At 47.3% G+C, this 25070-nt stretch overlaps 1 protein-coding gene across 1 annotated transcript in view; it reads right to left on the minus strand.

Moving 5' to 3' along the window:
* syne1b (spectrin repeat containing, nuclear envelope 1b) overlaps positions 1-25070 on the minus strand; it is a 502247-nt gene that overhangs the window by 178070 nt on the left and 299107 nt on the right. The window contains exons 86-96 of the mRNA XM_043696857.1: positions 24329-24451; positions 22994-23176; positions 20965-21108; positions 16692-16886; positions 16104-16238; positions 11211-11375; positions 7829-7990; positions 7417-7611; positions 6540-6713; positions 3482-3673; positions 833-1086 (exon numbers count right to left, since the gene is read on the minus strand). Of these exons, the coding sequence (XP_043552792.1) occupies positions 833-1086; positions 3482-3673; positions 6540-6713; positions 7417-7611; positions 7829-7990; positions 11211-11375; positions 16104-16238; positions 16692-16886; positions 20965-21108; positions 22994-23176; positions 24329-24451 (1922 nt within the window). The remainder of the gene's footprint in view (positions 1-832; positions 1087-3481; positions 3674-6539; positions 6714-7416; positions 7612-7828; positions 7991-11210; positions 11376-16103; positions 16239-16691; positions 16887-20964; positions 21109-22993; positions 23177-24328; positions 24452-25070) is intronic.

Consider the following 25070-nt stretch of genomic DNA (forward strand, 5'->3'; position numbering starts at 1 on the left):
TCGTGCAAGGTCACCCTTCCTCTCGCGCTGACTCAGACTCAGCAAACTCAAGACGGACCATCTAGTCTGCCACGAGCCTGACCAGGGAGCACCCACAAGGTAAATCAACTGTGGTGGCATCGTAATTCGAGCCGGGACCTGCCTCAGTCCCTGCCGAAACGTCCATACTGCCAGCTGGATGGCAATCAGGTTCTAAAGCCGAACCAATCTTTACCAATCGATAACCAACCCAATAGCCTGCATCGGCAGGGGCTCATGTCAGGTCATCTTACTCTGTATATCTCAGTGCCATGTGTCACTTCCATTTACTGAAGTCGTTCACATTGTACATACTATAGGGCACCAGTAAAATGTAATAAAGCAGAGCCTGAAAAGCCCATGTGGCAAACTGTTTAGAATCTCTACAGTGTGGAAACAGGCCCTTCGGCCCAACAAATCCACACTGACCCTCCGAAGAGTAACGCACCCAGACTCATTTCCCTCTGACTAATGCACCTAACACTATGCGTAATTTAGCATGGCCAATTCACCTAACCTGCACATTTTTGGACTGTGGGAGGAAACCGGAGCACCCAGAGGAAACCCACGCAGACACAGGGAGAACGTGCAAACTCCACACAGACAGTCACCAAAGGCTGGAATCGAACCTATGACCGTAGTACTATGAGGCAGCAGTGCTAACCACTGAGTGTTATTGAGCTATTGTGACTGACGATGAGAAAAATTTTTTTCCAGCATTCCCCCTCCCCCCCCATCTTCATTTTGTTCAGTGAGAATTTATCAACAGTCACAGTATTTCACTGTCTGCCCTCAAGTGACTCTTGGAAGCCCCTACTTAACCTTTTCTGACAATCTCCATTTCAAAGTGGAGTGCTGGCCTTTATCGGAATAGGAACTCCCACCACTGGTGCCGGGCTTCCTGTGACTAATACCGGGCAATGGCTCACTTACTTTCTGTCTCTGCAGGCTGTTCTGCTGGTGCTGATAGCGGCTGGCTCGAGCTTGTACCAGCCACTCCTGGACACTGGGGCTGGGGCGGAACGTGAAATCGATTTCTGTATCCTCCTTCTCCTGCACCACACCATGCTTAAATCACACAGAAGAGAGGCACGCAGTTACTTGAAGGGACTATACTTTCAATTCTACCAAACCACACCTCACTCTTTCGTTTCATTTCAACTCCCCCTCCCACTCTGCCGAGGACATGGAGGTCCTGGGCCTCCTTCACCGCCGTTCCCTCACCACCAGACGTCTGGAGGAAGAACGCCTCCTATCACCTTCATCCCCTCCCCCACTCACCTATTGTACTCTATGCCACTTTCTCCTCACCCCTACCCTCCTCTAGCTTATCTCTCCACGCTTCAGGCTCTCTGCCTTTATTCCTGATGAAGGGCTTTTGCCAGAAACGTCGATTTTGCTGCTCCTTGGATGCTGCCTGAACTGCTGTGCTCTTCCAGCACCACTGATCCAGAATCCGTTTTTGTAACCTATTTGTTCACAGGATGAGGGTGCCGCTGGCTAGGTTACCATTTACGGCCCATCCCGAATTACACTTGGGGAAGGTGCGAGACAGTCACCTTCCTGACTTACTGCAGTCCTTGGGAGGTAGCTCCAACCTACGTTCTGTCAGGAGGGAGCTTCAGGACATTGTCCCAGCACCAGTGAAGGGTGTTGTGCGCTTAGGAGGTGAATCTAAGCAGGTGGTCATCTGGTGCCCTTCTCCTTCCAGACGGTGGAGGTCATGGATATGGAAGGTACTGCCCAAAGGAGCCAGGTTAAGTTGCTGCTTTGCGTCCTGTTAACGGCAAATCGCTTTGGTACTAATTTTGGATGGAGTTTCCTAACAGTTTCAAGTCTTAAAAAGACCATTCCAGACCCAAGGCCCATACAAACGGAGGAGACCGGCAAATATCTTCAGTGACGTAGAGAATTCAACAGGATGCGGGGGTGTGGGAGGCAAATTTGGCTCATGTTCGAATGTTCGCAGAATCACACAGAATGTATCAGCACGAAACAGGCTGGGACTTATGTTCTACACTAGTTACCTGCTCCCACTTTATCAGCATGCAATCCCAACCCTTTCTCCTTCATGAGTTTATCTCGCTTTATTAAGTGCATGCATGTTAGTTGTCTCAACCTGAGGATACAAGTATTTTCTGGTAAAGATGTTTCTCCTGAATTCCTTATTGGATGTATCCGTGACCTTTTCCATTTATAGTTCCTCGTTTTGAACTCCATCAAATGTGGACACAGATGTGGAGAAAGTGAGGATGCTGGAGATCTGAGTCAAAAAGTGTGGTGCTGGAAAAGCACAGCCGGTCAGGCAGCAGCCAAGGAGCAGGAGAGTCGACGTTTCAAGCATTAGCCCTACATCAGGCATGTTGTGATGGAAGAGTTTATGCTCGAAACGTTGACCCTCCTGCTGCTTGGATGCTGCCTGACCGGCTGTGCTTTTCCAGCACCACACATCCCGAGATGTACCTCCTCAAACCCTTTGTCTATTTGAAATATCTCCATCCGATGGCCCTTCAACCTCCTGTTCTCGGGAAAACAGTCAAATCTGTCGAATGGCTCTGGCTTCAGTGATGCAACTCATCAACCACGGCTCTGGAATTTGGTGGGCACACAGACCACTTCACAGGGGGCTGAGCTGATACCCCTCCCTGGCTCAGAACAAAGTCAGGAAATTCCACATCCGTGTTTCACAATATTAACATGACCGTTCTGTCCATGTGTGTTCCTGGCTCTCAATGACACAACTGCCCCACTCCCTCATCAATGCCCCCATTATTCCACTCTGACATTGAACAGAGGCCAAAGCTTCCTGAAGATTGGATGTCGGAGGGGGTTTCTATGAGGAAGGGTAACCTGGCAACATGTATAAGAGCACCATGAAATATGGACTGGGAAAAGGTGACCTATCCACTTGCCTCATCATCTGCACAAAAAATAGAGAGAGAAGAGAAATTGCCACCCAGGTAAATAGTGCAGTGAAGAAGGCATATGGCGTACTGGCTTTTATTGGTAGAGGAATTGAGTTCCGGAGTCCTGAGGTCATGTTGCAGTTGTATAAGACTCTGGTGCGGCCACATCTGGAGTATTGTGTGCAGTTTTGGTCGCCATACTATAGGAAGGATGTGGAGGCACTGGAACGGGTGCAGAGGAGGTTTAAGGGGTAGGTTCTTTACTCAGCGATTCGTGAGTTCATGGAATGCCCTGTCAGTAGCAGTGGTGGACTCTCCCTCTTTATGGGCATTTAAGCGGGCATTGGATAGGCATATGGAGGATAGTGGGCTAGTGTAGGTTAGGTGGGCTTGGATCAGCGCAACATCGAGGGCCGAAGGGCCTGTACTGCGCTGTATTCTTCTATGTTCTATGTTCTATGGTTTGGATAAATTGTCTTCCTTTGTGGAATATTGCTGGGGTGAGCCCTCTGAGGGGTACAATACAGTTAGCGTGGGTACGCATGCAATGACCTTACTTTGATACTGATACTTCTGTCCTGCAACATTTTCTGCAGCTCCACCAAGCTCCCCTTCAGATTCTGGAGCTTCTCGATCAGGTGCTCTGCTTGCTCCCTGGTCTGCGGCTTCCCTTCCAGGACGAGGTTCTCACTGTTCATGGAGAGCTCCGAAACGGACGCCACTTTCCGCTCGATCTCCACCAACATGTTCTGTCAAAGCATAAACAGCAAGATCAACTCAAATCATCTCCCAACACACACGTGTGCAAAAAAACAGATACATGTGTGTGCACGTGCACATACGGACAGTTCTTCTGTAACATGATGGTTGGGTTCATGTGCATCCCCGCATGATAGAAACATCCCGCTTTAGAAACAGTGCTTAAAGTATTGGCGATGTAATCACCTTACAGCCAACACAGGTTTTAAAAGTTTAGAAACTGTGTTCCCCAATTCGTCCATCACATTCAGTTAATATGTGTTAATGATGTGCATGCTATAGCAGAATGACCTGTACATACGTGTGCACACATACACAACGACACAGATCTGATTGATAACCTCCGCAAAAGCCTGTGTATTCATCCCACAAGTAGCTGCTATTTCGAACCTTCCTCCAAACACAGTTCAGTGAAACCTCTTAAAACACATTCATGCTTGCAAAGGCAGCCTGCTTCACAAAAGTTAGTTCACAGATTACTGGCCGTGTCCTGGTCAATATTCATCCCTCAACCCAGCATGTAAAAGAGATTATCCAGAGAGCATACCTCTGGGATCCTGCGGCCCTCCAGTTGGCTGCTGTGGCTTTCTAAATCGCAAACGTGATTGCATTTCAAAAACGCCCAGAGGAAGCAATCTATCAAATCCAAGTTCATTATGAGCTGCAGCAGAATGCCCAGCTGGGAAAGGCTACAGCCAATGATAATGGTGACCTGCTCCTCAGGGCCAAATTCCAGCAAGAGAAAAGCACAACACTTCCCAACACCTCACTGACCGTTCCCCCCCTCACAGCTCACATTTGGTGACTACGCTAGAAGGCCATCAAAAATTCACAACAGCCCCAGCCTTATCTCAGTGCACTGGTAATCAGGCATTCGAGAGTGTTTCAGATGATCGGAGATTCAAGTCCCATTCCAGGCACTCAGTCACGAAATCTAGGATGATACTCTCAACAGACGGCTGCATTGCCAGAAGTACCATTGTTTAGGCGAGCTGTTAAAACAGAGACCCACCTCCTTCCCAGGTGGGCTTCAAAGGCTCCAGGGCACCCACTAAAGAGCAGAAGACTTCTGCCAAGAGGCTCCAGGGTATCCTACATGACAAGATTGGCCACACAACTTGAAACCACTCCACTGATTGTCAAACTCTGCTGGGTGTGAACAGACATTCTGCTCGAATCCAGTGCTGAAGAGACAGCAGCAGAACATTGAGCCAATCAGAATACGATCAGGCTGAGTCAAAATGGTTTAGTGAAAGGGAAATAGTGCTTGACAAACCATTAGGGTTCTGTGAGAATGTAACAAGCAGGGTAGATAGAAGAGAATCAGTCAGTGTTGTACCTGGATTTAGATGACCAAAAGGTATGTAATAAGGCAGGTCTAGAAAGGTTAGTACTTAAGGCAAAATCCTATAGTGTTGGGAAGATTGATCAGCATAGGGAGGGAACTGGCTGACTAATAGCAAGGTAGATAGACTGGGCAGGTAGGTTGGTTATATCGGTAGTAGATAAGTCATTTTTAGGATAGCAAGCTGTAACTTGTATCTGTTGCAGGGAACAGTGCTAGGGCCTCAACTATTTACAATTTGTATTCATGACTTGGATGAAGAGACAAACGGTACTGTAGCCAAATTTACTGATGAGACCAAAGATCAGTAAGAAAGCACAGTGAGAGGTCACTGCACATGATCTGCAAAGGGACATAGGCAGGCTAAGTTGAGTGGATGAAAAAAGACAGCAGACGGAATTTAATGTGGGAAAGTGTGAAGTCATCCACTGTGGCAGGCCAAACTGAAAAGCAGATTATTATTTAAATAGAACAAAACCGTAGAATACCCTGGTACAAAGGGACCTGGTGTCATTCTCCATGGGTCCGATCAGGCAAGTACTGGAAGGAATTAAGAAAGCAACCTGAACGTTACCCTTTATTGCAAGCAGTTGGAGTATAAAAGTAGGGAAGTCTTGATGCAACTATACAGGGTACAATCGAGCTGAAAATGTGTTGCTGGAAAAGCGCAGCAGGTCAGGCAGCATCCAAGGAGCAGGAGAATCGATGTTTCGGGCATGAGCCCTTCTTCAAGAAACGTCGATTCTCCTGCTCCTTGGATGCTGCCTGACCTGCTGCACTTTTCCAGCAACACATTTTCAGCTCTGATCTCCAGCATCTGCAGTCCTCACTTCCTCCTCGGGTACAATCGAGACCTCACTTAGAGCAGAGTGTACAATTTTTGATCACCTTACTTAAGGAGTTAACATTCACTTGGCCAATTCATAGGGTGAGAGGTTTGTCTTATCAAAAGCAATTGAGCAGGTTGGGCCTAGGTTGGGCAATGGGCCTCATTGGAGTCTACAAGAATGAGGAGCTTCTTATTCAAATACGTAAGATCCTGAGGGAGCTTGTCAGGGAGCTGGGACAATATTTCCTCACGAGGGGAATTCTAGAATGAGGGGACACAGTTTCAAAAGAAGGGATTACCCATTTAAGACAGAGTGAGAAGGAATTTCTTCTTTCTGAAGGTTGTTACTGTCTAGAATGTTCTGCCCAGCGAGCGGTGGAGGCCAGTGGATCATTGAAAGTATTTAAGGTTGAAGTGGTCAGGTTTTTAATTGACAAGAAAGTGAGAAGTTAATGATGAACTTAAGAGCAGTGATGATCTCATTGACTGGTGTAGCAGGGCTGAATGACCCACTCGTGCTCCTGTTCCTTATATTCTTCTGTAAGTTGTTCAGACATTATGCAAATCCAACATTTCTGTCCTAGCTCAAAAGTGATTTCATCACACCTCAATTAAATAAAATCTAGGCATGCAAGGAAAGTGAATCTCCATTGTCTGTTCATCTTTGAGCTTGAATCAATACCTGACAATCATTGAGCTGTTCATCCATGTCCATCTGCTCCTTGGGAACCTTCAGTGTTGCATCCAGAATGGCCTTTGTAATTAGAAGCCAATTGTCCAGTTCATCAGCCTCACTGCGATACACTTGGAGAGCTTGCTCCTGACGCTGTTGCTCTTCCTGTTCATTCAGCCTCTCCTAAAAGAAATAAAAAATCAAAACCGTGCATTTATACACAACCATGTGCTTATACACAACGGTCACTGCTCAAGATGCGGCCCACTCGATATTAAGGACCCCTTTTCTGATCACCTCTAGTCAGCTCACAATTGGGCCTACAAGTGTGTCATCTTAATTCTCCAACGTACCCTCGACGCTCCATCCTTTGTCTGCCGCATGACAACCTTCTAACCACAACACCGAGGTAAACTTTTGGCAAAGGCTGTGGTATAGTGGTAATGTCACCCGGTCAGTAACACAGACGTCCAGGCTAAACTTCTCAGGAGCACAGATTCACACCCTCCGCCAACACGACAGCCGGTGGAATTTAGGTTTAACAAATAAAATCTGCAATGGATGGTGAGTCAGAGTAATGGCGACCATGAAACTGCCAACAGTTGTTGTAAAAAGCCATCTTGATTCATTAAGTATCAGCAGAAAGGAAATCTGCCATCCTTCCCTGGGCTGGCCTACGTGTGACTCCAGACCCAGACCAGTGCTCTCTGAAATGGCCAAGCAAGCCACTTAATTCCAGGACAATTTGGGATCGGCAACAAATGCTTTACATCCTGTCAAGAATAAATTTTTACAAAATTTTCTATTTCTAATGATGCTGACCTTTACTTCTTTAAGTCTCTGTTACCAGGAAAGCGTGTGGGGAGTGCTTTCAGGGTCTACAAACCTCAAGAAGTTGCTTCTTTCCCAATGCTTTCATCTTGATGGTGGCCATGCGCTCTGCGAGCACGGTTAGCGTGGACTGCATAGCCAGCTGGTCAGACGTATCTGTGTCCATAGTGTCAGACACTAGCTCTTCGGCAAAACAGATCTGCAGTTCGTTGATCTCATCCTGGAGTGTCACAATCTCTTCCATCAGCGCCTGGGAACAGACAGAGCCACAAATATCCTTAAGCCAAATCCGACCAAGATTCAAAGTTCAATGGACACTGATAAAAGAGTGTGCAGAGTCCGACTGGTCCCACAGGCTCCCTCTGAAAGCAGCACATGCCTGTACATCAGGGAGATAAATGCCTGGACAGCAAAGTCCATCAATAGCAGTAATGAGTGAATCAGGCACAGCTACACACACGCCATACCTGGTGAGCAGCCACCTGGACATCATGGCTCTGGCTAGCATCGAGCGCCTCCCCCAGCTTCCCTTCGATCGACTCCATCTTGGCCGAGACAGACTGCACGGAATCCTGATATTTCTGCTGTCGTTCAAGGGCCTCATAAAGAGTCCGCTGCTTTTCACTGATCTGTAGCGGGAAGGGTTAGAGGGCAAATATTTACACAGCAAATACTGGGAGATAGCAGGTTATCATGCAACTTTGTTAATAGACCTTCCTTCAGATCCCATGTGATCAGAGCAACCTTCCCAGAAACCATGGACAGGGAGGAAAATAATATCAGTCTCTCCGACACACAGACAAATGAAGACTCATGCACATGCAGACACTCACACATGCACACGTGCACAGACACACACGTGCAGACATGCAAAGACACGCAGGCACATGCATATATGTGAAGACACGCGTTTACATGCACAGGCACACACATGTACAGACATGCAGAACACACACATTACATGCAGACACAGACACACACATACATGTACAGATGCACACACGCAGACATGCACAGACACGCACAGGCAGACATGCACAGACGCAGATACACGCATTACATGCAGACACGCAAACACGCGCATACATACACACACATGTAGACATGCACAAACACACACACAGTGGTGCACAGACACACACACAGACATGCACAGACCCACACATGCAGACACACATACATGCACAGACACAGGCAGTTACACGCACACATGGGCACACACACATTTCCTCTTTTGTCTTCATGCCATAACAACAATTTTCCCCGTCCAATCACTCCCTCCTCCTACAGTAACACCATTGTTCTGCCTTTCCTCCAGTGTTCCTCATGCTCAGGAAGCAACGCTGCTGGATGGTGTTGTGGTGATAGTGTCACTGACCTGGTCATCCTGAGGCTCACATCTCACAGCAGCTGATGGGATTTACATTCTGTTAGTTATTGGGAATGAAGTGATCATCTCAGTGACGATGACCAAACCTCACGTGGTTTACCAATGCTCTTTTGGGAAGACAATCGCACTTTTGTTTGGTCTGGCTCACATGTGACTCCAGACCTGCCTGCACTACCGTTAACTTGGTCTTAATATCCTCCTAAAATGGCATAGCAAACCACGCTGTTGTACCGAAGCACTGCAAATGTCTTTCTAGTCGCATTCACCTTTCTATGTGCAGACATCAGGCTGATATACCAGTTTGGGGGAGTGCCACATTGTCAAAGGTATTGCAGTTCAGTCGAGACATTAAACCAAAGTCCCTCTGCCTGCTCCATTTTCGTTCTTTCACGGGAGGTGGGCCAGTGTTTGTGCCCATCCCTTACTACCCTTGTGGAGGGGCTGTGAAGCCAGTTCCTTGAGTGGTTGCCATGGTTTCATTTCCATGGTGTGTAGCTGCTTAAGCCTTTTCAGGGGACAGTGAAGAGTCAATCACATATTTATCAGTCAGTAAGGGTGGCAGATTTCCTTCCCAAAGAGCATCAGTGAATCTGTTAGCCAACAACTGAAGATAGTTTCAACACACCATCATCGTTTCAATTCTAACTGAACCTCTAAAAGGTAATTCAATTTAAATTCCACCAGCGACTGTGGATTTTGAACCCATCCTCCATTTATTTAGGCCTCTGGATTACAAACACACTAAACTACCATTGCCCTGAATGTAAAAGAGCCCATGGGATTAGTTAAAGAAGAACAGTGGTGTTCTCCCCAGTGATCTACGCAACATCACTGAAACACATTAGCTGGCCATTCACCTCATATGAAATTTGGATTCCAACATTAAAATAGGGACTACACTTCAAACGTACTTCATAAATAACGTATGAGTGGCACTTGGGACACTAGAAGAATTAGAACAAGAATCCCTACCATGTAGAAACAGGCCCTTTGGTCCAAAAGTCCACACTGAACCTCCAAACAGTAACCACCCAGACCCACCCCCCATCCTGACTAATGTGCCTAACCTACGCATCCCTGGACACTACGGACAATTTAGCACGGCCAATTCACCTAACCTACACATACCTGAACACTATGGGCAACTTAGCATGGCCAATTCACCTGACCTGCAGATCTCTGGACTGTGGGAGGAAACCAGACCACCCACAGGAAACCCACGCAGAACCCTGAGAACATGCAAACTCCACAATCAGTCACCTGAGGCTGGAATTGAACCCGGGTCCCTGGCGCTGTGAGGCAGCAGTGCTAACCACTGAGCCACCGTGCCGCCACATCTTGGGGCTGTGCAAATTTCAACACATTTTAAATAAAATAAATTGCATTTAATGTTGAAAAATACTACCCTTCATCATCACCATTTGTCCAGTTAATAATCCCCCTCACCATACAGAATCATAGAATCCTTACCGTAGGAAAGCAGGCCCTTCGGTCCATCAAGTCTGCACCGACTCTCCGAAGACCATCTGACCAGACACACACCCCTACCACATCCCTGTAACCCTGCATTTCCCATGGCTAATGCACCTAATCTACACAACCCTGAACACTATGGACAAGTTTGCAATAGCCAATCCACTCAACCTGCACATCTTTGGACTGTGTGAGGAAACATACCCAGACATAAGTAGAACGTGGAAACTCCACACAAACAGACAGTCGCCCAAGGCTGGAATCGAAACCTACGAGAAAATTTCAAAATCCTTCTAACTCTATCATGGAGCTTTCATTACAGCTTCTCCTCTTATGGCAGCCATGTTAATATGTTCTCTGCAGCACCCATACTATCTGGGCCTGTGTGCCCTTGTGCTCCTGCTGCATTACAGCAAGGCTTCGGGGCTCCAGAGTACTTGGGGGAAGTATGAATGAGCACTCCCAGATTGGTTGGGTGCAAGAGCTCCAATCGTATAGCACAGATCTAACTGGCTGAGGGGCCTCCTCAGCATGGTTGCCATGGTAGCCATGCTACACTCCAAGTGCTCAAATCCCACCGTGGTAATTGGAGAATTTGACTTCGGTTTTAAAAAGAATAATAATCTGCTGTCAGTAAAAGTGACCATAAAGATATTGGCGGTAGATTCACAACTAGAATGCTGTTACCCTTTAAAGAAGGAAGCCGTTTATCATTACCAGACACAGGCTGGATGCAGCTCTTTCAGAATTAACAAAACCACTGTCAGTGGTGAAAGAAAGTCTGTTGCCTTCCCGGGGCAACAATAAGTACCTACCCTCACTAACGATGCCCCATCCACAGAACAAATACAATTCCGTAACGTTAGCAGGAGCTGACCAGCAGCTTAGGACAAAAGTGGGGGTGCCCAATAGAAACAAGCAAGGAGAAGAACAGAGACAATAAAAAAAGGAAGATTATTCATCTTCCCCAGAAACCGCCAGCTCACCACATTCTTTAGAGTTTCCCAGGAACGCTGCAGATCATCGAGTTTAGAGGAGGCTGACTCTCCCAGTGTGGTTTCTAATGGTTCCTGCAGTGATGCTGCGTTGCTCGTATCCTGAGAATCGGGAGCTGCAGTCTGCAATTCGTCCGCACCGTAGTAAGCACTATCCTGGAATCAAGAACACTTACAGTTGAGACTCTTGAACATCAGGTGCAGGATCAAATGACGACAAGCTTACAGGGTACAGGGTTAGAAATTTCGGATCCAGTGATCGCTCCTGTGTGGGTTGGTTATATTACGTGTAATGTTTGAGCCACAGCATTACAAGCAAACCTGACTTCTCCCCATTCACCCCCTTCCCATGCACTTCTCAGGTCTCCAGTAACCATGCAGCCCTCCCACAACATGCATCACACACACAGCACCTCATGCAAGCTGATCCTCACTAACTCCCATGCATCTCGAGTTACTGACAGGCACTGATGCTGGTGCTCTGATCTCAGCTCAAGGACTCCCACCCTCAAGGATCAAGGAGAGTTTGAAACAATGGAAGGGCTCGCAGGCTGTTTAACCATTTGCCAGGTCAGCTCACCAATGCTCCTTCCACTAACGTCTCACTAGTTAACTGACTTGTCAGCCTGGGGTGGACAGGGTCGGCAGTCTCACAACATCAAGTTATAGTCAACAGGTTTGTTTGAAATCACAAGCTTTCGGAATGACTTCACCTGAAGAAGGAGCAGCGCTCCAAAAGCTCATGATTTCAAACAAACCTGTTGGACTATAACCTGGCATCATGTGACTTCTGACTTAGTTAACTGACTACCAGTACCTTCTACCCAAAGCCATGATTGGTGCTCGCGATAATAATGAAACTGATGCAAACACACTGGGGACAAGGACAAATTTCGGCAGGATGAATTTCGGCAGAGGACCTGCTCTTCTCCTGATGGGAGAGAGGGAGGAAGCTGGGTGACCAACAAGAATATTCATCCCTGTGCCTCTTTAAGAAGTAACATTATTTCATTATCTTTACTTCCATAGGTCAGTCTCCCCACATCCCTGTTAATAATTCACCTTGTGTGACCGCTGCATATCAGAACTGGCTCTTTTCGTATAAATTTGACTCCCTCATTCCCCGCAAACATTTGGACAGTTTTGGTAGTCTGCGGGTGAGAGGGAAACGCTGAAGTATCCCTTGATTTCTGACCTCCAGTCCCCACAACCCTGTACTGAGAGTGCAGAACATTTTTGAAAATGTCTCAATTGCAAGCAGTCTATGAGGTCTTGTACGTGATGATCTTGCCGCCACGTTCCTCCTGTTTCACCAATACTACCTTTCGCCCACCTCCATATCATGTTCCTGCTCAGCGTCACCTCAAGGGATCTTCTGCAGAAATCCTCAACCATGCCGCTGTTCATTAATCCCTGCTCTCACCATCTATTCCACATTCTCACTTTGCACTACTCCACTAGATTAGATAGATTAGATTCCCTACAGTGTGGAATCCATAACCTCACTTGTGACAAATTTGACTTTGCCTGCCACCCTTCTGTTTGTTGACTTGCAGTAACGCGATTGTAAACATACTTCACCATTTTCAAATCCATTCCTTTTCCCGTCTCTTTAATCCCCTCCAGGACCACAACTGTTCGAAATCACTCGATTCCGCCAATTCTGGTTTCTTGAGCAGTTCGGAGCCACTGGATGTAAGTTTGTTTGCTGGGCTGGAAGGTTCGTTTTCAGACGTTTCGTCACCATACTAGGTAACGTCTTCGATTAGAGTCTCCGGCGAAGCTTCACTCAGAGGCTCACTGAAGATGTTATCTAATATGGTGACGAAACGTCTGAAAACGAACCTTCCAGCTCAGTGAGCAAACCTGCATCCAGAACCTCAATCTGAGCTACAAATCTTCTCAGAACTCGTTTGTACTGAGTTACATCATTCCACCATTGGTAGCAATGTCTTCTGCTGCTTAGGCTATTGTTAGTTGCTGTTAAAAGAGAAGTGGCGGAATTTGACTTGAACACTGATGAGGAGACATTTATTGATGATAGTTGAGTTTGGAGGTGGATGCTTGTGATGTTTACCTCTGTAAATAAAATACTAGGCTGAGCAAAGATTGGCATCAAAAAGTGTGGTGCTGGAAAAGCACAGTAGGGTCGGGCAGTATCCCAGGAGCAGGAGAATCGACAGTTTGGGCAGAAGTCCTTCATCAGGAATGGGGGGGGTTCAAGGGGGCTGAGAGATAAATGGGAGGAGGGCGGGGCTGGGGGAGTAGGTAGCTGGGAAGGTGACTGGCTGTGCTTTTCCAGCGCCTCACCTTTTGACTCTGGTCTCTAGCATCTGCGGCCCTCACTTTCTCCAGAGTAAAGATTGGCTCTGGTTCTAACCTACACCAGTTGCCTGACTGGAAGTGACCATTAAGGTCTGGAATTCTTTTCCTAAGCCTCTCTCCACTTCACCCTCCCATCCTCCTTTGCACCAGCTTTTGCCTGAGACATTTACGGAGCTGTGTGTTAAATTTTGTCTCATAAAAGCATTCCTGCGTTTTCCGAGATTTAAGTTGCTAATTAAATACAACTTGTTGGTTCTGTCAGTGTAGGTTATTTTATTCCCAAGAGTTTAAAAGAAGTTTGGGGTGAGGGGGGCAGTGAAGAAGAGGAATAACTCTAGCCCATGGTGTATCCTTTGCACAAACTGCTGACCTGGTGCAGGAAGATCCCGGTCTGAAATCTGCTGAAAGGTTTGCATAGGAGCAGCTTGATGCCAGGCTCGCCATCCAGAAAGCCTCATACATGGTGTCGTTCCTGGGGGACATCAGAATTCCATAGTGGCATTCCGATGATGTCATCCGCTATGGAATAGGTTGACACCAGTAACAATCCAGGTCTACATACATTAGGAATAAACCCCTCCCAGCATCGCTGGAGGGTTGATATTTGTGGACAATCTCAAAATCCCAGAGTAAGGAATTGTAGGGGAGTGGGAAGGATGTTTTGGATCATTCACAAATCAGAAACAGATAGGCCAGATTGGACAGCAAAAAAGAAATTATTCGAATTATGGAAATGTGAGTACTAGTGTAAATGGAAATGAAGGGAACTATTGACGAATGGTTGGTGGCAGAGACCAGATAGGAACAAAGTTTGCCAAGGGGAATGTGAGGGAGGAGCACAGACAGAAGCCTAAAGATTTAGATACTTTCCTGTTCAGAGATGATATTACATACCTCTGGAGAAGATGGGTCTCTAGTCCAGAAGTAGGGATACTATCACTGCACCACAAGAACTCTGCAGCATGGAGATTTAGAGTTATATAGATGTACAGCACGGAAATAGACCCTTCGGTCCAACTCGCCCATGCCAACTAGATATCTGAAATTAATCTAATCCCATTTGCCAGCACTTGGCCCATATCCCTCTGAACCCTTCTTGTTCATATACTCATCCAGATGCCTTTTAAATGTTGCAATTGTACCAGCCTCCACCATGTCCTCTGGCAGTTCATTCCATACACGCACCACCCTCTGTGTGAAAAAGTTGCCCCTCAGGTCCTTTTTACCTTAAACCTAAGCTCTTTAGTTTTGGACTCCCCTACACTGGGGAAAAGACCTTGACTATTCACTCTCTCCATGGCCCTTGTAGAGATATACAGCAAGGAAACAGATCCTTCGGTCCGACTCGTACATGCTGACCAGATAAACTATATAAATCTAGCCCCATGTGCCAGCATTTGTGGGGAGTCAATGGCCTAGTGGTATTATTGCTGGACTGTACATCCAGAGACCCAGATAATGTTCCCAGGGTGGGGACTTGATTCCCACTATGGCAGATAATGGAATTTGAATTCAATAAATACAGCTGAAATTAAGAAGTCTAATGATGACCGTGAATCCATTGACAACTGTCAGTAAACCTGGCTGGTTTACTAATGCCCTTTAGGGAAGGAAACTGCCATCCTTACCTGGTCGGACCTACATGTGACTCCAGACCCACAGCAATGGGGTTGACTCTCAACTGCCCTCTGGGCAATAAATACTGACCCAGCCAATGACACCCTCATCCTGAGAATGAATAAAGAAAAAAACGTGGCCTATATCCCTCCAAACCCTTCCTATTCCTATACCCATCAGGTGCTTTCTAAATGCCGTAATTGTATCAGCCTCCAGCATTTCCTCTGGCAGCTCATTCCACACACACACCACCCTCTGCGTGAAAATGTTTCCCCTTAGGTCCCTTTTAAATCTTTCCCCACTCACCCTAAACCTATGCCCTCTAGTTCTGGACCCCCACCCCACCCCAGGGAAAGACCTTGACTATTCACACTATCTATTTATGATTATGATTTTATAAATGTCTATAAGGTCACCCCTCAGCCTCCGACACTCCAGAGAAAACAGCCCCAGCCTAGTCAAAGCCTTTCCCTATAGCTCAGTGCAAGTAACTCCGCATGGGAGTATTAGCAGAGAACAGGGCTGGCTTCATTAGACAGGTGAGAGAGATGGGCTACGATACAGAGTCACACAACATGGAAACACATCCTTGGGTCCATGCCAACCGTCAGCCTAAACTAAACCAGAGGAGGTAGGAGGGTTGAACTTCAATGTGTACATTGAGGAATAGTAAGAAAAACGATTGACCCTTTCTCTTCATGAATTTGAGGAGAAGATTCTTGTGTGCAGCAGTGACAATCAGCTCAGGGTTGCATACAGATCTATAGTTCACCTCTAACCAGCTCAACACAGGCGCAGTGCATTCCGTAGGATTATAAAGGTTACAGGACAACACCCATGCGAATGAACGAGGAATGGAGTGGCGAGATCCACCACAGCATTGTGATGCCCAACTACTGGGAACCATGCAATGGGTGTCAAGGAGTAAGCGGAAGATAGTACCTGGTTACCAGACACATCAGCATTAGGTGAGGGAGAGCGACAAGCTGTCGGAGAGGAAAGCTCACTGTTGGTCCCCTCTTCCCCAGATTCCTCAGTGACAGGTGAGAGGAGAGTATGACAGCGGCCAGCTGTCATCTGATATAAACCAAGCCAGAGGGAACACAATATGATGAGAGAGAAAGAGAGAGAGAGCAGCAGTTACATTAAATCACACTGTAAAGCACAAATCATTGAAAACATTACAAGCTTTCTTTAGTAACGTGAAACTGAGTCTGAATAAAAAGGTGGCAAAAATGCAAATTAACCCGTTCCCCCATCCCACTTATTATCTGAGAGATATCTTCATCAGACTGGGGAAATAGTTCAGGAGGGAAGGGGTTAACGTGCACACAGCAGGCAGTGGGATAAAGCAACTGATTGAAAGTGGCAGAGTGGGTGATGATATGTTAGCTCAGTCCGATGAGGGGACAAAGTCAATGATCTTACCATGTCCACAGACGCTCTGCACAGTGTGGCAATAAAGCTAATTCAATTAAATTCCATTCAGAGAGAGAGAGAGAGAGAGAGGGAGACAGACAATGATCTTACCATAACCACAGACGGGTGCGCTGAGTGAGCAGCCATGGATTCTCCATCCAGCTCTTCCATCCCTTCGGAGAGCCCCTCCACCTCAGTGACAGTCAGCAGCATCGTGGCATGCTTCGCCTTCATGGTCAACATCTTACACTTGGTATTCAGAGCAGCAATCTGTTCCTGGTAGTCTTTAATCTTCTGGGCGAACGCCTGCTAAGACATCGTTCGGTGGGGACAAAGGAGCCGCTTAGAGCCTCAGACATCATCCGCCCCTTCCCTCCATTCCCCTGCCGAGGCAGCCAATGAGTGAGGAGATGAAGCTGCTGTTTAGATTCAGACTGAGAGGCAGGATCTTCAGCTTTTTGTGTGTGTGTGTGTGTGTGTGTGTGTGGGGGGGGGGGGGGGGGGGAGACACCAGAACAGGAGCTCCACACACAATCACTCACACCCACCCTCAGAGCCTCTGAAGGCAATCTGCACTGCATACAACAGGAAATGAGCTGAGTAAGCTCACTCTCTCTCCCATCCCCCCCTCTCCCGCTATAACCCAGAGCAGAAAAACACACAAAACACAAGACAGCTTCCTGGATACCGGTCTGACCCAGATCTGGGATGGAACAGCAGTGGGAGGACAGTAAGGGAAATCCATCCCTGCCTTTCCCCAGTGTGTGTGTGTGTGTGGGTGGGGAGGGAGGCAGTGAAAGAAAACAGGGCAGCAGTGGGTCAGAAGGTGATGAGAGCAGACCGGTTCCTGCAGCCAGTCACTGTCTGACAACTCGGTGGATGCTAAATTCTCGATGCTCATTTTATCTCGGTTATAAAAATAAAATCCCATTCAGAACCTCGGTGGAGAAATTGACCCAGTGTGGGATTTTTTTTTGAGAAGTTTTATTTTGGGGGGGGGGGGGGTGTATATTCGCCGCGGAGGTGAAATAATGAAATGGGATACTGTGTATGCACAAAAGGAAGTCTGCTCTCTCCAGGTAGCCCCCGGGTAGGGAGAGTTGGGGTTCAGGGAGTGAGTGAACCCCGGGAATGGGGCTGAGACCCTTCCCTCCACCCGCTGGGAGGGGGTTCAGGACTAACCCGGAGCCGGGACCCGCTCAGTGCAGGACTCGGCTGCAACAAAAACAACTCAAAATAAAGAGGTCGACCCCGGTGCAAACCGCCGGGGCTTCTCCTGATCACGAAAAACACGCCGCCAGTACCTGCTCCCGTCTGGGTCTGGGTCTGGGTCTGGGACCTTGGGCTCCTCAGGTTTTCGGGGAAGCTTTCCCGGTCCAGCCAACTCTTGAGAGCTGCCGGACCCAGCCACCTCCCCACAGTTTCACACCGTTAAGCGCAGAAATGCAAAGCAGCCCGTGTACACAGTCTCATCAACCCGCGGAGGAAGCGAGGACTGCAGATGCTGGGGATCAGAGTCAAAGAGTGTGGTGCTGGTAAAGCATCAGCCAGTGTTCAAGGAAGCCATTGGGGGAGGGATGGAGATACGTTCAATTAAAATGAGAGAAAAGGAGGGTGTTGTTTTTTTTGGGTGGGGGGGGAAGAGTCTCCAACCAATATTTAAAACAAAAATAAAATGTATTTAAGACCGAGGCTGTACAGGACATTGGTGAGGCCACTGTAGGAATATTGTGTGCAATTCTGGTCTCCTTCCAATTGGAAAGATGTTGTGAAACTTGAAAGGGTTCAGAAAAAGATTTACAAAGATGTTGTGGAGGGTTGAGCTATAGGGAGAGGCTGAACGGGCTGGGGCTGTTTTCACTGGAGTGTCAGACCTAATAGAGGTTTATTAAAATTATGAGGGGCATGAATAGGATAAATAGACAAAGTTTTTTCCCTGGGGTGGGGGAGTCCACAACTAGAGGGCATAGGTTTAGGGTGAGAGGGGAAAGATATAAAAGAGACCTAAGCGGCAACTTTTTCACTCAGTGGGTGGTACGTGTATGAAATGAGCTGCCAGAAGAAGTGGTGGAGGCTGGTACAATTACAACACTTAAAAGGCATTTAAATGGGTATCTAAATAGAATAGGTTTAGAGGGATATGGGCCAACTGCTGGCAAATGGGACTAGATTGGGTTGGGATATCTGGTCGGCATGGACGAAATGGACCAAAGAGTCTGTTTCCGTGCTGAACATCTCTATGACTCTATGACTGAGATTGATAGGTTCTTGAGTATCAAGGGTTACGGGAGAATGGGGTAAATGTAGAGTAATAGGGTAGGGGAATGGGTCTCTGGGTGGGTGCCTCTTTGGAGGGGCGGTATGGACATGTTGGGCCAAATGGCCTGTTTCCGCACTGTAGGGATTCTATGATTCTGTAAAACCTATCAGCCATGATTGGATGGCAGAGCAGACTCAATGGGCTGAATGGCCTAATTTCTGCTCCTACGTCTTTTGGTTGTGGTCTCCGGTGGAAAATGCTATGGAATCGGAAATAAAAACAGAAGTTGCTGGAAGGATCAGGCACTGTCTGAGGAAGAGTTGGCGTTTCAGCTGTTCTTCTGATGAGTCTTCAGTTAAAGGAAAAGGAAGGAAGACACTTCTAAAGGATATTAAACTGAAAAAAAAAGTGCAAGTAAATCATTGCTTCATATGGAAGTTTTTAAGTGTTATGAAAAGTGGAGAGAATATGACTTTGTGCGTGGGAAACCATGTCTCGCAAACTTCATTGTGTTTCTTGAGGTTGTGACCAAGAGGAGAGATGAGGGCAGAGCGGTAACAGTTGTCTATATGGACTTTAGCAAGGCCTTAGACAATGTTCCACATGGCAGACTGGTGAGTAAGGTTAGATCACATGGGATTCTGGGAGAGCGAGACAATTGGGTACAAAATTAGCTTCTGAGTTTTGTAAGAAGGGACCCGAAACGTTAACTCTGATTTCTCAGCACAGACCTGCTGAGCTTTTCCTGCAATTACTGTTTTTGTTTCTGATTTCCAGAACCACAATCCTTATGGTTTTTAACAAAATTGGTTTGATGGTAGGAGACAGAGGCTGGTGCTAGAGGGTTGATTTTCAGACAGGAGGCCTGTGACCGGCTGTTCCAGATTGCTCAGTACTGGGCCCACTGTTGTTTGGCATTTGTATAAACAATTTGGGTGAGAATATAGGAAGTTCATGCATTTGCAAATGACACCAACATTGATGGTACAGTGGACAGGGGAGAAGATACAAAAGAGTCTTAATCAACTCTGTGAGAGGGTATGCAATGTGGCATCCTCAGAATAGATAGAACAGAGATGGAGAAACGGAAACAGTGCAATGATGACTGTGTGACATAAACAGGATGCGGTGAGATATCATTGAGGGACCTATGGGAGTCAGTGGCTGCTCTGATATGCAAAATGTACCTGAGTTCAGTATGAGCTTCCAAATGTTGAGAGACTCCCAGCATGAAACAAGTCTCCACAAAGACGGAAGCATCTCAGGAGTCCCATTTAATTGAGATGAGAGCTCAGTCAGTTCTTGATCCCACACATGACTCTCATACTCCTATAACATATCAGGGAGTAGCTCTCCTGCCTCTGAGTCATAGGGGCACGTATGAGGTCCCCTTCACCCAAATTTCAGCTTGACATTCCCAGCACTGGGGGAGTGTTGCACTGTTGGAGGTGCCCATACAGGTGAATGAAATGCTATACAGGGATCCCAAACGCCCTCTCGGGGGGGAAGGGGAAAGATCTCAGATGGTACTAGCTTTGAAGAAGATCAAGGAAGCTCCCCCTAGCGACTTGGTTAACCATCACCCAAAGAAGAAAAGAATGGTCTGTAAATTATCTCGATATTTTTGTGGAATCTTGTACCTCCTAAATGACAACTCAAAGTTAGGGCGGCACGGTGGCTCAGTGGTTAGCACTGCTGCCTCACAGCGCCAGGGACCCGGGTTCGATTCCTGCCTCGGGTAACTGTCTGTGTAGAGTTTGCACGTTCTCCCCGTGTCTGTGTGGGTTTGCTCCGGGTGCTCCGGTTTCCTCCCACAGTCCAAAGATGTGCAGGTCAGGTGGATTGGCCATGCTAAATTACCCATAGTGTTCAGGGATGTGAAGGTTAGGTGCATTAGCTATGGGGTGGGTCTGGGTGGGATGTTCTTTGGAGAGTTGGTGTGAACTTGTTGGGCTGAATGGCCTGTTTCAACACTTTAGGGATTCTTTAATTGGCCCTAGATTGTGAAAGGTGCTCGATGGATGCCAGATCTTTCTTCATTTGGAGAGAGGCCACACAAGGCTTGTTGAGTTGTCCCTTGCTGACTTTCACCAAAGGTAGTAATTGAGCCCGCCCTGCCTTTACCTCGTGTCGGGAGATCTGGGCCTGCAGCTGCTGGATGTTACTGGTAGATACAGGTTTCTCCTGGATCTCGCGATGGGCTCGATCAATCAGCTGCTGGAGATGCCGCATTTCCTGTTCGCACTGTTCATACTGGATCACGGCTTCCTGCAAGACCACAAGGACCCTGGAATAAACTCTCCTTATTTCACCAATTTATTAAATGCCTTCCGCCGACCATTCCAAAGCTGTAAAGAAACTGGTGAAAGCAAAATAAGTTTTTTTTTAAATTCATTCACAGGATGAGGGTGTCACTGGCTGGGCCTGCATTTATTACCCACCCCTAATTGCCCAGAGGGCAGTTAATAGTCAACCACATTGCTGTGGGTCTGGAGTCACGTGTAGGCAGACCTGGTAAGGATGGCAGTGTCCTTCCCTAAAGGTCATTCGTGAACCAGATGGGTTTTTCCCAACAATCGATTCATGGTCATCATTAGACCCTTAATTCCGCGTTTTTATTGAATTCAAATTCCACCTCTTGCCATGGCAGGATTCAAACCCTGGTCCCCAGAATATTCCTTGGGTCTCTAGATTAACAGTTCAGTGCTAACACCATTAGGCCACTGGCTCCCCTGATGGAATCCAGAGGTAACTGTGCACCAAAAGCAAGCAGCCACCACTCACTGCCATATGGATTTTCTTGTACAGAGTCATCAGACCCCGAGAGAGAGACCCCATACATCACCCTTGAGAAACTTATACTGTGCCTTCTGTTTGAATTACCGCAGACCGCGATTTTTATAAAAATATGGCACGTGTGCATCATTTATTGCCTTCCCCTTATTGCCTCTGAATGGAGTGACTTGCCAGGCCATTGAACAGAGAGTTACCCACATTGCCTAGGGTCTGGAGTCACATGTAGGCCAGACCAGGTAAGGACGGCAGATTTCCTTCCCTATAGGGCATTTGCAAACTAGATGGGTTTTTTACTATAATGGAAGGTCATTTCATGGTCCCTATCACTGAGACTAGCTTTAGGTTCCCCATTGATGAACTGAATTCAAATTCCATCAGCTGCCACAGTGGGATTAGAACCGACATCGACTGGGCCTCTGGATTATTACTCCAGTGATGTTACCCTAACACCATCGTCTTTGTGGACTGAAGGTGCCCCCGCGGTGCTGTTAAGTAGGAAGGACCAGGATTTTGACCTGGTCACAATGAAGGGATGCTGATGGATTTTTCAGGGCAGGATGGTGTGGAGGGGAGCTTAGTAATGACGGTAATCCCCTGTCCTTACTGCCCCTCCCCTTTCCAATGTCATTGTTTGGGAGGTGCTGGGAGAAACCAAAGTGACTTGTTGCATCACAGTCACCGTGCGTCAGTGTTGAGGGTAGCAGTCACAGATTTCAAATGACGTCATAGAGTAATTCAGCATGGAAACAGACCCTTCGGTCCAACTCATCTGTGCTGACCAGCTTTCCAAAACTAAACTAGTCCCACTTGCCTGCCCATATCCCTCTAAAACTTGCCTTTTTACGTCCCTGACCAAATGTCTTTTAAATGTTGTGACTGTAGTTGCATCTACCACTTCCTCTGGCAGTTCATTCCACATAGGAACCACTCTGTGTGTGAAAAGATTGTCCCTTGGGTCCTCTCTTGTTCAACCTATGCCCTCTCATTGGGAACTCCCATACCCCCGGGAAAGGAACTTTGCAACTCACCTTATCGTGATTTTATAAACCTCCATAACTCACTTGATAGCATAAAACTTGAAAACTACCGATAAATGCACTTTTTGTCCAAGCTTACCATCTTGCACTCATCAGAACGATTTACAAAAGTACCTGTGTGTGTCTTTTATATCGTATAATGTTTTTCCGCTCAGAATGGGATTTTTGTGAATAAGTCCAAGAAGGAAAGCTTTGACAAAATCTAATTAATTTCCGTTGATTCCAGTGGATGGGCAGCGATGACTTGGCGCTCTGAAGGATTCCCAATGTGGCAGTGCATACTCCAGCCAGTGCTGGGAGGTGTCATGGGTGCAGCTTACCTGCAGGATGTTACACTGCTGAATGGCAGTGTGCTGTAGCCGACTAGCCTGCTCCTGGAGCCTCAGTGCTGTCAGGCAGATGGGCAGATTGGTGACAATTTCTTCGGGAATGCGCAGGGCAGCCTGATATCGGTGCACCACTTGCACCTTGTGCTTGAAGCTCTCCATGTCGGCCAGCAACCTCTAGCGAGACAGAAATCGCGCAGAGATCAGTCAGGAAAATTGCCCTGCCATCTGCACAGTAGCAATTAAAGGCCGAGCTCCCTCCCTAATTCTTCAGAGCGGCAGTGCTTGGGCAGGGCGAGGTGAGAATTTCGGGTGAAGCCCACATCCTGATGGGATTCCCAGCCCCCTTGAACGGGGTACTTTAAAAGCCCATCAGATAGAGCTTCCTAAATGGCCCCCTCCCAATGTTGAGAGGGTGCCCGTCAAGCTGCAGGGTCAAAGGCTATCGTGAGTGATGGGCGCGCATGGAAACGTGCCGGCCTCACCTTGGACGGTCACATGCTCACTGTCAAGTCAAAAGGTCATGGGGATCCAGCTCCTTTCCAGGGACTTTGACAGGCTTTCTCTGAATGGGACCATCGATAGGGTACTGCAGTTTGGAAAAGATGAAGGATGTCCTCCAGAGGAGGCTAAGGAAAGGTTTTGTTGAAGTGTACGAGATTTGGATAGAGCAGACAAGGAATAATTACCAGGGAACACTGATAGCTGATAAAAACCCAGCAGGGGAGATGAGCTATGTTTTAAGATAGTAAATTATGTGTGGGGTTTGCACATTCTCCCCGTGTCTGCGTGGGTTTCCTCCCACATGGCAAAGATGTGCTGGTCAGGTGGATTGGCCATACTAAATTGGAATGCAAAAGTGAGGACTGCAGATGCTGGAAACCAAAGCCTAGATTAGAGTGGTGCTGGAAAAGCACAGGAGGTCAAGCAGCATCCGAGGTTAGGAAAATCGACGTTTCGGGCAAAAGCCCTTCATCAGGACCCCATACTATTCAGAGATGTGTAGGTTAGGGGTGTATTAGTCAGGGGTAAATGTAGAGTAATGGGGAATTGGTTTGGGTGGGATACTCTTTGGAGGGTCATTGTGAACTTGTTGGGCTGCAGGGCCTGTTTCCACACTGTAGGGATTCTGTGATTATGATAGTCTGGAATGCACTGTCTCAAGGTGGTGCAAGTGGATTCGTTTTCAGAACCCATTTGGACAAACAATCTTTCAGGACAGAACTGAGCAGTGCGACCACCTGAATAGCATTTCAAGGAGCTGACCTCAGGACATTGGGGCTCATTAGCCTTGTTTGGTATAATATGACTCAACATATCAGCTGGTACCTGTCTTTGAAAGAGTTGCTCCTTTAGGCACAGGCGTGCAAGCTCAGGGGAGGTCAAAGTGACTTGGGCTTGCTTGACCATCACCTGCAGGCTCTTCACCTCAGTCTCAAACTGCTCCATATCCTGTCAGAGAGATACACACACACACACACACACGGCAGGTCGATGAATGTTGGCACTGTAGAGATTTCCCTGCTTCACCTGGTCATTCCTTCCCAGTCCGCAGTGACGCGTTCACACCAAAGTCTTTCCCAGTACTGTTTTGGATGGAACACTTATATTTAAAAAAGAACAAGAGTTACATCCAAATTGGGAAAAACTGACCTCAGATCATTACCAACGCATCTTGGTTTTAGAGTCATGAGAATCCTCTGAGCATACTTACATCTGGGGCATCTCTTGGGGGGTTTCTGCTGACTGTGACTCTGGAACAGCAGCCTTCAGTTTCTTGGCTGCTGAATCTCTCAGGTTTTTGGCACCATGGACTCTAATCACACCAATGGTCTCCTGGGCAACCATACCCCTTACGCCCTGCATAAAATACAGCTCCTCCAGAAATCTGCTGTCCATATCCGAACTTGCAGCAAGTCTTGTTCACCTGTTACTTCAGTGACTTGGCATCGGTTCTGCCGGGAGGGGAGTCCCGGAGCGGAGGGGGGTGTGGGGAGGGGAGTCTTGGAGCAGAGGGGGATGTGGGGAGGGGAGTCCCGGAGCAGAGGGGGATGTGGGGAGGGGAGTCTCG

This window comes from Chiloscyllium plagiosum, chromosome 9 (genome assembly GCF_004010195.1).
Source record: "Chiloscyllium plagiosum isolate BGI_BamShark_2017 chromosome 9, ASM401019v2, whole genome shotgun sequence".
NCBI lineage: Eukaryota > Metazoa > Chordata > Chondrichthyes > Orectolobiformes > Hemiscylliidae > Chiloscyllium > Chiloscyllium plagiosum.